The sequence below is a fragment of the Schistocerca americana genome, chromosome 2, assembly GCF_021461395.2.
Source record: "Schistocerca americana isolate TAMUIC-IGC-003095 chromosome 2, iqSchAmer2.1, whole genome shotgun sequence".
Taxonomy (NCBI): Eukaryota; Metazoa; Arthropoda; class Insecta; order Orthoptera; family Acrididae; genus Schistocerca; species Schistocerca americana.
Genome location: NC_060120.1, coordinates 774,975,533 through 774,991,765, shown reverse-complemented (window position 1 = coordinate 774,991,765; position 16,233 = coordinate 774,975,533). Strand labels below are relative to the sequence as shown.

Here is a 16,233-nt window from a genome sequence, read left to right as displayed (position 1 = left end):
GTGGAGGTACTGAATAGAACTGGGGAGAAAAGAGATTTGTGGCGCATCCTGATGACGGTTGGTAGGACACATTTTGAGGCATCAAGGAGTCGCCAATTTCGCACTAGAAGGACGTTTGGAGGTAAAAATCGTAGAGCGAGACCAAGAGATGAATACTTCAAGCAGATTCAGAAGGATGTAGGTTGCAGTAGTTATTCGGAGATGAAGAGGCTTGTTCAGGATAGAGTAGCACGGAAAGCTGCATCAAAACAGACTTCGGACTGAACCACAAAAAGTACAGTCTTCACTCTGGAGAACAGAGTTCTTCCTCACTTCCTGCAGTGAGGGTAGTAGCACATGAAAAGCGCAGATCGTTGATTTTCCCGCCGTCAATTGAAATTTCACCTTCCCAGCCATCCACTGCATCCCTGATGACTTATTATGTAGAGATTTTATATAACCGAGGTGACAGTATACGACCTTGCCTGACTACATTTGTCACATCGAAAAACTCCCATTATTCACCATCCACTTTTGCGGTTCCAGTACGACTTATAAAGCCCTTTTGGTAATAACACTAAATGTTGTTTCTTGTGTCACAATAAAGTCAATGGATATGGCCGCTCAAGGTGACTATTGTACAATTATTACGAAGAAATCCTTTGACTGTTTGTGGTGTATTCTGTGTTTTGATTGTGTGTGGCAAGTTAACATTGGATGCCGTATCGGTGATTCAAATGATTCAAATGGCTCTGAGCACTATGGGACTGAACTTCTGAGGTCATCAGTCCCCTAGAACTTAGAACTACTTAAACCTAACTAACCTAAGGACATCACACACATCCATGCCCGAGACAGGATTCGAACCTGCGACCGTAGCAGTCGCGCGGTTCCGGACAGTAGCGCCTAGAACCGCTCGGCCACCATGGCCGGCTCGGTGATTCAAAACCAGAAATGTTCCTTTTGCAGGAAGTCTTCTTCCATTTGTTACGCCTGTACTACCGACACTAGGGTCATGTACCTCTTGATTCATCTTCCATAGAGACAAATATATTCTGATCGGATACAGTATGTACTGAGGCTTGACTTTCAAGGGTAATCAATTCGTATGGAGTTTATGCAAAAGGGTTCAACTTCATCAGTGACCTGGGTTTCGTACTAGTTACAACAAAACAATTAATTAAAATGTGTTACGGTGTTGATACAACGCTGAATGAAAAGAATCAGGAAAGTGATATGCATGTGCTTGTGTGTTTGAAGCTTATAAACGCTCAATGGCGAGATTACCAGCGCCCTCGTATGTGCAAGTATGAGCCAGTGAAACATTATTATTGGTAAGCACGTACCTTAAATCGTTGGAAGTATCAACAACGGGACAAAGTCTTTACAGTGTTTGACTGGCAGGAAAAAATATCAATAGACTGCTCAGAGGGCAAAACTTTCCCGAGTTGAGTAAGAATAGACACATATTATACACCAATACAAGTTCTGGTCTACAGTTAGAAATGCTTATGAAAAGTATGATTACTTCCTCTCAAACAGTCGATGACGCATATCCCAGACGCAGGTATCGATCAGATCTAAAATGGCCGGATCTCAGGCTATTGATATAGGAACTGTGGAAGACAACTAGGCTACCGTCTCCAAGCAGTGATGGCTAGTGAGACAATTTGACTGTTCAAAGACTTCAACAGAACATTCCTGCTTGCAAATGCTTCGACCTCAAACTGTTCTCCCCTCTTCGCTCTTCTTTTTTGATTGGTTTATTGACACTGATTTATCCGTTTAACCCGTATATGCTCCAGGTAATGGCATTTGGTTTTTCAAGCTCTGAACTCGTATTAGGTATTATTGCTAACAACTCTGTTTATCCGCCAAACGACTTCCCCCAGAAACACGTAGAAACATTCATGTTTTTCTGTTATATGCTTGTAGCCATGGGAAATCTCCTTTTACGACGACAACGTTCCCTTCAACTCGATGTCATTTTGCGACGTCTTTGGCGGACCTTTTCTAACTGGACTTTCTGTGTTGCAATCAACGATTCTGGTGTCCAAGTGGATGGATTAGGTTTCAGATAGGTACGGCAAGCTATCTGCCAACAAACAAATACTGAGCTCAGAATGAGATTTTCAGCCGGTCAGAGTGGCTGAGCGGTTCTAGACGCTTCAGTCTGGAACCGCGCGACTGCTGCGGTCGCAGGTTCGAATCCTGCCTCGGGCATGGATGTGTGTGATGTCCTTAGGTTAGTTAGGTTTAAGTAGTTCCAAGTTCTAGGGGACTGATGACCTCAGATGTTTAAGTCCCATAGTGCTCAGAGCCATTTGAAGCATTTTTTTGAGATTTTCACTCTGCAGCGGAATGTGCGCTGACATGAAACTTTCTGGCAGATTAGAACTGTGTGCCGGACCGAGACTCGAACTCGGGACCTTTGCCTTTCGCGGGCAAGTGCCCTACCAACTGAGCTACCCAAGTATTCTGGAAACATCCCCCAGGCTGTGGTTAAGCCATGTCTCCGCAATATCCTTCTGCAAGGTTCGCAGGAGAGCTTCTGTAAAGTTTGGAAGGTAGGAGACGAGGTACTGGCGGAAGAAAGCTGTGAGGACGGGGCGTGAGTCGTGCTTGGGTAGCTCAGTTGGTGGAGCACTTGCCCGCGAAAGGCAAAGGTCCTGAGTTCGAGTGTCGGTCCGGCACACAGTTTTAATCTGCCACGAAGTTTCAAATACTGAGCTGTTTTCAGGATGACCCCTCACGAACTGTTGTTGTGAGTGTAGCCACATACAATGTCTACAGCAGTTACTCAGATCTTACCACATGCACATAGTCACCCAGATACTATATTACTTCTCTCCTATGGTTACCACCGAATACACACACTTCCGTTACATAAGTGCTGCACACTTCGGCCATCTGAGCATGATTCATGGATCAATTCATTGCTACATGCCGTTATAACCTCTCGATCCGCCGAGACATAGGAGAGGCTCTGTCTAGACGCTATTCCACTGAAGTCTGCCTCACGGTTGTCTCGTAGTTGCTAAACGCAAAACGCAGTGGGAGAAGCTCTGTGGTGATAACGGGAGACGAATCTGTTCGAAGTTGACTCTTTGAGTTGTGGTTTGAAAATGGGCTCAGGTAGTTCCATGTCAAGAGCACTGCCAATGAAAGCCATTTATTTGGGATCGGGCACCAGTGCTTCATATACATTAAGATTGGCACAATGAAATGAACAATTTTTTGTGCTATGAGTGATGGGTAGCAATCTGAGCCAGTCATCGGTTAGACAAGGTTGTTCCAATTCTGTCCACGGACGCAGGCGGCCACGACCACTTACGGCTCGCTCCCCCCCCCCCCCCCCCCCCCCCCCCCCCCCGCCACGACACGGCCGCTCCGGTCAGGTGCCACTGGTGGCTGACCAGCAGCTGTCATTGCACTGCCCTATTCTATCGTGTGCACACAACCGCCCTCAGTGATATAATGGGGTATTAAATAACTTCAATGTGACACATCTAGGGAAGAGCCTATTGACTGTTAGTGGGTATGGTAAAATTAATGCATTCGTGGACAAACCATTGTGTTGGTGCATAAGTTCGAAGCGTTTTTCTATAATTTTTATAAACACAACAGATACGCGTAACAGAGTCATCAATAATACACTCCTGGAAATTGAAATAAGAACACCGTGAATTCATTGTCCCAGGAAGGGGAAACTTTATTGACACATTCCTGGGGTCAGATACATCACATGATCACACTGACAGAACCACAGGCACATAGACACAGGCAACAGAGCATGCACAATGTCGGCACTAGTACAGTGTATATCCACCTTTCGCAGCAATGCAGGCTGCTATTCTCCCATGGAGACGATCGTAGAGATGCTGGATGTAGTCCTGTGGAACGGCTTGCCATGCCATTTCCACCTGGCGCCTCAGTTGGACCAGCGTTCGTGCTGGACGTGCAGCCCGCGTGAGACGACGCTTCATCCAGTCCCAAACATGCTCAATGGGGGACAGATCCGGAGATCTTGCTGGCCAGGGTAGTTGACTTACACCTTCTAGAGCACGTTGGGTGGCACGGGATACATGCGGACGTGCATTGTCCTGTTGGAACAGCAAGTTCCCTTGCCGGTCTAGGAATGGTAGAACGATGGGTTCGATGACGGTTTGGATGTACCGTGCACTATTCAGTGTCCCCTCGACGATCACCAGTGGTGTACGGCCAGTGTAGGAGATCGCTCCCCACACCATGATGCCGGGTGTTGGCCCTGTGTGCCTCGGTCGTATGCAGTCCTGATTGTGGCGCTCACCTGCACGGCGACAAACACGCATACGACCATCATTGGCACCAAGGCAGAAGCGACTCTCATCGCTGAAGACGACACGTCTCAATTCGTCCCTCCATTCACGCCTGTCGCGACACCACTGGAGGCGGGCTGCACGATGTTGGGGCGTGAGCGGAAGATGGCCTAACGGTGTGCGGGACCGTAGCCCAGCTTCATGGAGACGGTTGCGAATGGTCCTCGCCGATACCCCAGGAGCAACAGTGTCCCTAATTTGCTGGGAAGTGGCGGTGCGGTCCCCTACGGCACTGCGTAGGATCCTACGGTCTTGGCGTGCATCCGTGCGTCGCTGCGGTCCGGTCCCAGGTCGACGGGCACGTGCACCTTCCGCCGACCACTGGCGACAACATCGATGTACTGTGGAGACCTCACGCCCCACGTGTTGAGCAATTCGGCGGTACGTCCACCCGGCCTCCCGCATGCCCACTATACGCCCTCGCTCAAAGTCCGTCAACTGCACATAGGGTTCACGTCCACGCTGTCGCGACATGCTACCAGTGTTAAAGACTGCGATGGAGCTCCGTATGCCACGGCAAACTGGCTGACACTGACGGCGGCGGTGCACAAATGCTGCGCAGCTAGCGCCATTCGACGGCCAACACCGCGGTTCCTGGTGTGTCCGCTGTGCCGTGCGTGTGATCATTGCTTGTACAGCCCTCTCGCAGTGTCCGGAGCAAGTATGGTGGGTCTGACACACCGGTGTCAATGTGTTCTTTTTTCCATTTCCAGGAGTGTACATTATCCTTCAGTGTTTACAACAGTCTGCCGACGATGGGGTAACTTTTCGATCCCGCAACTGGAGAAATCACTTGCCATTGAGGCGAGCAATGAGGTGAGCATTTTTTTCGAAGGAAATTCCTTGAGGTTGTTCGATAGAGAGGGCAAGAGCAAGTGAATAAGGAGGGTGCGAAGTGGCTTCCCAACCGAACTCCTGCACAGTGTTTCTTATCAGTCCAGTAGAATGCAGGCAGCGTTATCATGGAGTAGCATCACTTAACGCAGTCCTCCTGGTCGTTGTTCTTGGATTTCGTCTGTAAGAGGTCTCAGTTGTTGACAGTAAATGTTGCCAGTGATGGTTATACCTCGGGGAAGCAATCCGTAGAACATCACACCGTTGCTGTTTCGCCAGAGGTACAACAATATCTTATGTGTATGCGCACAGGTCTTTGTACATGGAGTTGCTGCTTTGTTTGGACTCAACCATTCCTTTCTTTTCCTTATGTTAGAATAAAGACACAATTTTTCGTCACCAGTAACGATACAGAATATGACTGGTTGCTGTTATTCACGGGCTAACTCACGACGAACAAGCAGTGATGCACCTGCTGATTTTTTTGGTTTTGTTTTAGAACATTTACGTATACACCCGATATTTGAATTTTCCCCGTTGCTTGTAAATGCCGTACGATGGTGAAATGATCACCGTTCTCGAGTACAATGAAGTGAATCATTGTGGGCAAGTGTGTTTAAACGATCTTCATCAAATCCTGAAGGTCTTGCTGAACATGGAGAGTCACTAATGTGAAAACGATCCTCCTTAAAACGAGAAAATCATTTTCTTTTCGTGCTCTGTCCAACGGAATTATACCCATACACAGTGCAAATGTTTCTAGCTGTCTCCGCTGATGTCACCCGTCTGTTGAGCTCAAACAGAAGAATTTATCGGAAATATTCCGCTTTCTCCACTTGGCACTCCACTTTCTACCGTCCACAGCTCCATTCACTAACTGCAAATAACAACATGACGATATGTGAATTCAAATAAATAGCAACAGTTGAATACAATTAAAAAATGACAATCGATAAATGGGAACCGGAATACCAACATGCAAAACAAAAATGCTTCGCACTTATGGACCAACCTAATATTTACAGAGGCAGTTTGGTGCAAGAACTTAAATTTTCTGGAATATCCTTGATGATTACGGTTACATCAAGACACATATTTCATCATTTAATGGTAAAGTAATGCTCAGCTACTTCAGAGCTTTAAAAAAAAACGATCCAAGACCTATATGGCATAGAAAATTTACTGAAATCATACAGCTCGCCATTTTCAGTTTCACCATATACTGAACCATCGACAAGGCATTTATAAATGGCTGATTTACAGAACGGCACTTTGCTCAAGTGCGGGTATTACTGATGCAATTCTAAAAGAGATTCCAAAGTTACTCCGTAACGCAGATAACACCAGTTCTTTGGCCTAACGTTTTGTTGCGAGCAGCTTTTTCCTGCCATGAAAAAAATACAAAAACTGTGCTGCACTGGTGAGAGTTCTGTATCTTGCAATAACTCGGAGCCTGACAGAAAATTTTGTCATTTGTGAATAAAAAGATATGTCATGTTACACAAACGTAATACAAAGTAACTATTTTTACTTGCATTGAATTTTTCTGAAAAAATCATGGTTAATTGCCAATAGCAGCTATTAAAATCCCGTTATCATACAACCAGTTCCGGCCCACAAATCATATACTTTCATCAGATATCTTTTGTACTAATCGTAAGGACACATAAAAGGCATTGAAAACTGAACTGTCATTATAGCTGTAACAGCTTTTCCAGAAGCACGTATAGCCGCTCAGAGTAGCGGCACGGTCTGAGGCGTTTCGTCACTGTTCGTGCGGCAGCCCCCCCCCCCCCCCCCCCCACCCCCAGTCGAGGTCGGAGGTTAGGGTTTTCCCTTGGGCATAGATGTGTGTGTTGTCCTTAGCCTAAGTTAGTTTAAGTTAGATTAAGAAGTGTGCAAGCTGAGGAACGATTACCTCAGCAGTTTGGTCCCGTAAGACCTTATCACAAATTTCCAAAAAACACATATAGTAAGATGTCACATACTCACATAAGAACCAGGTGGTTGTAATTAATGTACACCTACTCAAGGAGGTCTAGCGTGGGCTGTAACTATCGTATGACAGCGAAACTTGGTAGGTATGCTAATGCAGCAATGTGGAAATCATTTACGCTGGGAAAAAAAATGCAGCTTTAGTCACCAGGTGCTCGTGTTGAAATAATCGCGTAAGCGGTGGTTAATACTGAAATCAACATTATGCCTTTTTGACTTGTTTGATCTTTTCGATCAACATTACGTACGGAACCATTTCCATATGTCTTCCTTGCACTCACAGCGCCAGATTTGGACCTCGTGGTTCAGAGTGGAACTAATTTTTTCCAGGTAAATGGGTTCTTCAATAACGCACTAGAATCTCTGCCAAGTTTCGCTGCCATGCGATAATTACTTCACTTACTGGATCTCTGCGAGTAGCTGCATCTTAACTATAACTACCCACTATTTACAACAGTTTACGAGGTGATACGAAATAATTGACGTAAAAAATATAAAATCCATAATTTTGCATTGGCAACAAATGTGCGACACATAAAGTATTGTAACAGATAGGGTCAAAACATATCACGAAATACATCAGTAGTTTGCAAGTATGCCGACCGGTGTGGTCGACCGGTTCTAGGCGCTAGTCTGACAGTCTGGAACCGCGCGACTGCTACCGTCGCAGGTTCGAATCCTGCTTCGGGGATGGATGTGTGTGATGTCTTTAGGTTAGTTAGCTTTAAGTAGTTCTAAGTTCTAGGGGACTGTGACGTCAGCATTAAGTCAAAAAAAAAAAACAACAAAATGTGTGAAATCTTATCGGACTTAACTGCTAAGGTTACACACTACTTAACCTAAATTATCCTAAGGACAAACACACACACTCATGCCCGAGGGAGGTCTCGAACCTCCGCCGGGACCAGCGGCGCAGTCCATGACTGCAGCGCCTCTGACCGCTCGGCTAATCCCGCGCGGCACAGTTAAGTCCCATAGTGCTCAGAGCCATTTGAATCATTTTTTTTTTTTTTTTTTTTTGCAAATATACAGTGTCACCTGTTATCAAATAATTATTTGTGATACTGCACTCCATGTTGCATTAACAGTCAGTTTACAGCGTTACGAGAGGAAGCACTCTGTACCTGATTACTGTTTACAAGTCGAACGAAGATGTCCAGTGGTTTGCAAACACACGATTCAAGTGGCTAATATCTTTTGGATTATACATAATTTAACACCAGGTCTTGGCGGCGAGTCTTGACAATTTTCAAATACAGGGTATTACAAAAAGGGACGGCCAAACTTTCAGGAAACATTCCTCACACACAAATAAAGAAAAGATGTTATGTGGACATGTATCCGGAAATGCTTAATTTCCATGTTAGAGCTCATTTTAGTTTCTTCCACCTACGCTCAATGGAGCACGTTATCATCATTTCATACGGGATACTCTACCTGTGCTGCTAGAACATGTGCCTTTACAAGTACTACACAACATGTAGTTCATGCGCGATGGAGCTCCTGCACATATCAGCCGAAGTGTTCGCACGCTTCTCAACAACAGATTCGGTGACCGATGGATTGGTAGAGGCGGACCGATTCCATGGCCTCCACGCTCTCCTGACCTCAACATTCTTGACTTTCATTTATGGGGGCATTTGAAAGCCCTTGTCTACGCAAGCCCGGTACCAAATGTAGAGACTCTTCGTGCTCGTATTGTGGACGGCTGTGATACAATACGCCATTCTCCAGGGCTGCATCGGCGCATCAGGGATTCCATGCGACGAAGGGTGGATGTATGTATCCTCGCTAACGGAGGACATTTTGAACATTTCCTGTAACAAAGTGTTTGAAGTCACGCTGGTACGTTCTGTTGCCGTGTGTTTCCATTCCATGATCAATGTGAATTGAAGAGATGTAGTAAAATGAGCTCTAACATGGAAAGTAAGCGTTTCCGGACACATGTCCACATAACATATTTTCTTTCTTTGTGTGTGAGGAACGTTTCCTGAAAGTTTGGCCGTACCTTTTTGTAACACCCTGTATATACCAAGTAATGTTGTGTGCAAAGTGTTGACTGCTAGTGTTGGTTGACCCCTGTCCTGCTCGGCCCGCGGGCTCCCAACTGCCGGCGAACGATCACGCGAAGTGGAACTGCCTGGAGTGAGAGTGCTGAAGTGTGCCGCGTGTTGCCTGGCAGGGGTGCACCGTGTTCTGCCCCGGCGTGCGCGAGGTGTGGCTGCTGGACGACGTGCAGGAGGTGCTGCGGCGCGCCGAGGAGGCGGGGCTGCACGCGCCGCTGTACTACCCGGTGGCGCGCCGCGACGACGTGCTGCGGCTGTACGAGTCGGGCGTGCTGGCGGCGGGCACGCACTTCATGGCGAGCGCGGGCGCGCTGGGCTGCCGCGACCGCGTCAAGCTGCGCCTGCCCGCGGCGCGCGCCCAGTTCCGCATGCCGTACGAGATGTCGCCGCAGCGGCCGTGGGTCGTGGTGCAGGACCTGCCCGGCGAGCACTTCCTCACCTGCACCACGGTGCGCGACGCCGTCGTGCTCGCCAACGTCACGTGCCGCGTGCTCGACTCGGGCGAGCTGGTGCCCGTCGACCACCGCGCCGTCGACCAGTGGCTCACCGCCTTCTTCAGCAGGCTGCGCGTCCTCAGGCAGTTCTCGGGACACGTCTCCTTCAGGTGAGTCATCATTTTAAAACTTCCTGCTAGCTTAAAACTGTCTGCCGCTATCGACAGGGGATCTCAGGTTGATTCCGTATTTCTGGATTTCCGGAAAGCTTTTGACACCGTTCCTCACAAGCGACTTCTAATCGAGCTGGGGGCCTATGGGGTATCGTCTCAGTTGTGCGACTGGATTCGTGATTTCCAGTCAGGAAGGTCGCAGTTCGTAGTAATAGACGGCAAATCGTCGAGTAAAACTGAAGTGATATCGGGTGTTCCCCAAGGAAGCGTCCTGGGACCTCTGCTGTTCCTGATCTATGTTGTTGTTGTTGTGGTCTTCAGTCCTGAGACTGGTTTGATGCAGCTCTCCATGCTACTCTATCCTGTGCAAGCTTCTTCATCTCCCAGTACCTACTGCAACCTACATCCTTCTGAATCTGCTTAGTGTATTCATCTCTTGGTCTCCCTCTACGATTTTTACCCTCCACGCTGCCCTCCAGTACTAAATTGGTGATCCCTTGATGCCTCAGAACATGTCCTACCAACCGATCCCTTCTTCTGGTCAAGTTGTGCCACAAACTTCTCTTCTCCCCAATCCTATTCAATACTTCCTCATTAGTTATGTGATCTACCCATCTAATCTTCAGCATTCTTCTGTAGCACCACATTTCAAAAGCTTCTATTCTCTTCTTGTCCAAACTATTTATCGTCCATGTTTCACTTGCATACATGGCTACACTCCATACAAATACTTTCAGAAATGACTTCCTGACACATAAATCTGTACTCGATGTTAACAAATTTCTCTTCTTCAGAAAATATTTCCTTGCCGTTGCCAGTCTACATTTGATATCCTCTCTACTTCGACCATCGTTAGTTATTTTGCTCCCCAAATAGCAAAACTCCTTTACTACTCCGAGTGTCTCATTTCCTAATCTAATACCCTCAGCATCACCCGACTTAATTCGACTACATTCCATTATCCTCATTTTGCTTTTGTTGATGTTCATCTTATATGCTTCTTTCAAGACACTATCCATTCCGTTCAACTGCTCTTCCAAGTCCTTTGTTGTCTCTGACAGAATTACAATGTCTGTAGTTACCCTTTTTGATGGTAACCGTAACTATAACTGAATTTTTATATAGCTTACAGATGTCGCTTAGAGTCTGCTTCGCAACTCTACACTCTACTTTTGAAACGTTCAAGGTAAAACTACCCACACGGAAGAGATTGGTCCTCTGGAAAGGAGTACCTTCAGATACCAATCTGGATCCCAAGTGGAGGTTGTGACATCACAGCTGGCGCTGAGTTTGACATACCACTAGCTGGTAGTATTTCACAAGTGTGTGGAACCCCGCCGGTCGGAGTGGCCGAGCGGTTCTAGGCGGCGGAACCGCGCGACCGCTACGGTGCAGGTTCGAATCCTGCCTCGGGTATGGATGTGTTGGATGTCCTTAGGTTAGTTAGGTTTAAGTAGTTCTAAGTTCTAGGGGACTGATGACCTCAGATGTTAAGTCCCATAGTGCTCAGATCCATTTCAACCATTTGTGGAACCCTAAGTAGGACTCTCACATATCTGCATAGATTTGTGAACGATATGGGCCCATGTTGCACAGGTCTAAACACCACTGTTGTGAAATTCCCGTTCATATCACTGGCCTGAGATCACGTAGACACTACTTTTTCGTATTATCCATAGTTACTTCTGGATAAGTATGTTTACTCTTCAAATGGAAGATTGAAATTTTCCATCCGTTACTACAGATGAATCGTTGAATTACATCGATCCTCGCAGCTAACACCCAAGTATATATCGAAAGCCTCCGATTAGGTACAATGCACTGCAGATAATCACATTGCAACTGGTGAAAATAATCCTTGAATTCTGGATTCTTAACAGCTCAAGCTGACGAAATGCACTGATGAGCCAAAAGTAACCACTTTTGAAAAGTAAAACAGTAGTTATTCTCCATGGCATGGGTTCGACAAATTCTTGGTAGGTTTCGGGAGGTATAAAGCACCAGAAGTCTGCTCGCTGGTCACGGAATTCCCTGTAGCATACGAGATGTGTTCCACTGGTTTCAGATCGGGTGAACTTTGTGGGGAAGACATAAACGTAAATTCACTGTCATGTTCTTCATATCGTAGCACAATTCTGCACTTCTGAAACGAACACGTTTCGAATAGTCCATTGTCCAGTCTTGATGACCCTGTACCCACTGCACTCGTAATTGCCGATGTTGTTGGTCAACGTGGCAGTACGCAGAGTACGTCTTCTGCACTTCCCCATGTCCAACGGTGTGTGCTGAACAATGAATTCCGAAACACTTGTGCCTGGGCCAGCATTGTACTCTGTTGTCAGATCTGGCACAGATCGCCGACTATTCTTTTTTACAGAATGTGCGAGCCCCCGACCGCTATGTTCTGTGATGAGGCGTGTGCGTCAAAACCCCTTGTCTCCTACTTGTGGTCACCGTCCTTCAACCACCTTCCATAGACGTTAACGACGGTAGCACGCGAACAGCTAACCAGTTCCGTTGTTTCCGAGATGCTCGTTACGAGGTAATAATTTTCTCTTTGTCGAAATAGCTTATGTCAGTGAATTTCTGTCCGTATGGTCGCCAGAGAGATTCTGTGCTTACCGTGTCACCTGTTCGCAAGGCCTCAAGTCGGCATTTGTCTCGCGGTCGGCATGTTTTGGCTCACTGCTGTAGACAGAAGTAATGCTTTCACTCCTGTACGCTTACGGCCCTCACATAAGTGTTGCTGAAACACTCCCAGAACATTATTAAGCGTTATCTGTGAAAGACACCATTCTATTACCACTCATTACCAAATCTCGCCGTTGCCCGTAGCCGCAGAAAATACTTGAGCATTCACTCACAATGTGTATAATCCATGTAAATACTCTACTCGAGTTCATCAGCACTCGCATCGGGATTATGAAGCAAATCCAGACATTTCCACAGCTTTACTAAGATTGATAAATATCAGAGAAACTAATTAAACACCGTGACAGTTAGCTCTGGCCTGTCGTATGGACGAGCGGTTCTAGGCCCTTCAGTCTGGAACCGCGCGACCGCTACGGTCGCAGGTTCGAAACCTGCCTCGAGCATGGGTGTGTGTGATGTCATTAGGTTAGTTAGGTTTAAGTAGTTTTAAGTTCTAGGGGACTGATGACCTCAGATGTTATGTCCCTTAGTGCTCAGAGCCATTTGAACCATTTGAGTTAGCTCTGACGATTACTTTTCAAAACATTCTTCTCTGTTCACCTTCTGGACACGAACATATCGCTGAATAAACTTCTAGGCCTTGATGACATCTTTCAGAAGACTGGATGGTGAAGACGAATTAAACTAATAACTAGGTATGTAAGTTTCCTTAAATAGAGTATCGTAGTCCCTACTTTATTCTAGATTTCGTAGATGGCCTCATTTTCTCATTTTGCTCTATTCAGTAAAACGACAATAGCTTCCTCAGCTTGATATCAACTCCCATTCATTTACTCTCGCGAGGAACACCAGTATTATTCCATTCTACAGGGAATGTTCCTTTAATCTAGTCAGTACGCACACTCCCTCTACATCTACACCACTGCTCAGCAATTGGCACTTCAGTGTTTGGCACTTTCAGACAATTTGTCCATCGTTTCACTCTCGAATAGTAAGTGAGCAAAATGAAAAGCTAAATCTTTTCGTGGAGCCTCCGATTTCTTACATTTTATTTCGTTGGTCATTTCTCGCTATTTATACGGTGCCAACAAAACATTTGGTGATTGAAATTTTGTGAAAAGATCTCGCCGCAAAGAAAATCGCCTTTGTTTTAATCACTGTTACTCTAACTTGCGTATCATATCCATCACACTTTCACCACTATTAAGCGATTTAGAACACGAGTTGCCCTTCCCTGAACTTAATCAATGTCCTCCGTCAGTCCTATCTGGTAAGGACCTTTTACCGCGCAGAAATACGCCAGAAGATGATGGACAACAGTAATGTAGACCAATCTTTTCAAAGGATTTGTTGCATCTTCTAAGTGTTTTGCCGATACAACGCAGTCTTCGAGTCGCCTTCCCCAGATAATTTTCTGTGTGATTGTTCCAATTTTAGTTATTCGTAATAGTAATCAGTAGGTATTGAGTTGAATCCACAAGTTTTAAATTTGTGTGATTTATCGTGTAATCGAAATTTAACGATATTTATTTATTCTTTTTATTGTTTACTTCCAACTTTTCGCACAACACAGCTCTTACGTCTAAATCTTTTTGCAATTTGTTCTACTCTTCTGGCGACTTTAGGAGACGGTAAATAACTTCATCATCTGCAAACAATCTTCCCAGATTGTCTTCTGAACTGTTTGTGTGGATTAGAAACAGCAGAGGGGCTGTATCACCTCCTCGAGGAACGCCATATACTTCTGTTTCTATTGATGACTTCCTGTCATTTATTACGAACTGTGGCCCTTCTAATAGAAAATCACGAATCCAGTCGCACAACGGCGACGATATTCCATATATACACACAATTTGATTAGAAGTGTCTTGTGAGCAACTATGTCAGAAGCTTTCTAGGATAGTATAACCAACTCTATATCCCTTGTAGAAAGCATCAATTACTTAATATCAATATATTCGACGATTGTTTTTGGTGGATTTGTATGTTCTTTGAGTTTAAGCCGGATGATGTCGACGCTTACATAAAGTGAAAGGAATGGAGACTGTCCCGTAAGAATTCAACAAGAGAATTTTATCTTTTTGCAAATACATATGTTTGAGGCCTATTTCTGGTGGATTTGGATGTTACTGTATTAAGTCAATGACCTAATTTCTTTCTCCGTCAGATGCTCTCTATTTGTTCGGATTGTTTGTCGTTAAGAAGTCGACTATGTTATCGCAACCAATTACAGTTCATCTAGGCTCCTGAACTTCCAGCCACAAAACACCAGCAGACACTCTTTCAGTTTACTCTTTCTCGCATTAACATCGCTTTGTTACAGTACTCACCCTGCTCCAACCAGTGACAGCATCAAAATTCTTCATGTAGCCTAAGCTGTTTTACTGTCATTGTACCACCGATTCATTCAATGACGAAAATTTCAACACAACTGTCCTTTGTCCACTCTCAGCAAGAACGAGTGTTGTATATCTCCCACCATCTGTGGTACCAGGTTTCCCAAGACCACCACAGTTTAGAAAGATGGTGAACTGTGACCTCATCGAAGGGAACCTCCGAGAATTCGTCTGACCAAGACGCAAAATACTTTCCTCTATTTTTCCATCCTGATTCGAGAAGCAGCAATAATATAGAACATCAACCAAACTGGAATGCCTAGAAGATTAAGGCAATGATGTCATTCGAATGGTCTCAGGAAAAAATGTCATTATAATGTCACATATAACAAGTTTTTGTGTTACTGGAACAACAGTTAATTAGTGTCTGCGCAGATATAATTCATATGCAGCGGGTAGACTGATAGAGGGTTGCCCCAAAGGTCGCAGGATCGTAGAGGTCGTGGAGTGCCACACATTCTTTTTCACACGCGCCTTATAACTGCTAGCTCAGCAAAAAACCGAAATGTTCGGTTTTCTCTTTGTTCTTGTATCAGTATATCAGCACACTTCAAACGGATCTGGGATCAAGTGTCAAGGTCATAACACTGTAACCTTGGTTAACATAGTAAAAATTAAAATTAAAAGAAAATGAGGGCAAACGATTTTTACCTACATTCTTAATTTAAAAGAGTAAAAAAAGTGTCGTCACCATTGGACGTGCATCGTTTGATGGTGCACTATTTTCAACGAAGAACGCTTTTATACGAGGTACGGAAAGGTGTGATAATAGGATTCTTTTTTATGAATTATCAGTCTTCTTCCTGGTTTGATGCGGCGGCCCACGAATTCCTCTTTTGTGCCATCCTCGTCATATCAAAATAGCACTTGACTCTTCGGCCTCAATAATTTGATTTATATTTTGTATTCCAATCTCTGTCTTCCCTTGCAGTTTTTACCCTCTACAGTTATTAAGGCTGAACTTTGATACTAATAGACTACTCTTGGCCGGGAATTCCACTTTTGCCTGTCCTGTGCTTATTACGTCGTCCTTGCTCCGTCCGTCATGTGTTATTTTGTTTTCAACGTAGCACAGGTCCTTCACTTCGTTTACTTCATAGCCACTAGTTTTGATGTTAAGATAATCGCAATTTTTAATTCTGCTACTCCTCCTTATTTTCTTCCTTCTTCGGCTTACACTCAGTGCATATTCCGTACTTGTTGCACTGTTAATTCCAGTCAGCAGGTCCTGTAATTCTTCTTCATTGTCACTAAGGATAGCAACCGTCATCATCCAGTTTTATCACTGATATCCTTCCACCCTGAATTTTAATACTACTGTTAAACCTTTCTTTTTTATTTCCATC

At 45.1% G+C, this 16,233-nt stretch overlaps 1 protein-coding gene across 1 annotated transcript in view; it reads left to right on the top strand.

Moving 5' to 3' along the window:
* LOC124594416 overlaps positions 1–16,233 on the top strand; it is a 184,262-nt gene that overhangs the window by 106,036 nt on the left and 61,993 nt on the right. The window contains exon 4 of the mRNA XM_047132787.1: positions 9,349–9,836. Within this exon, the coding sequence (XP_046988743.1) occupies positions 9,349–9,836 (488 nt within the window). The remainder of the gene's footprint in view (positions 1–9,348; positions 9,837–16,233) is intronic.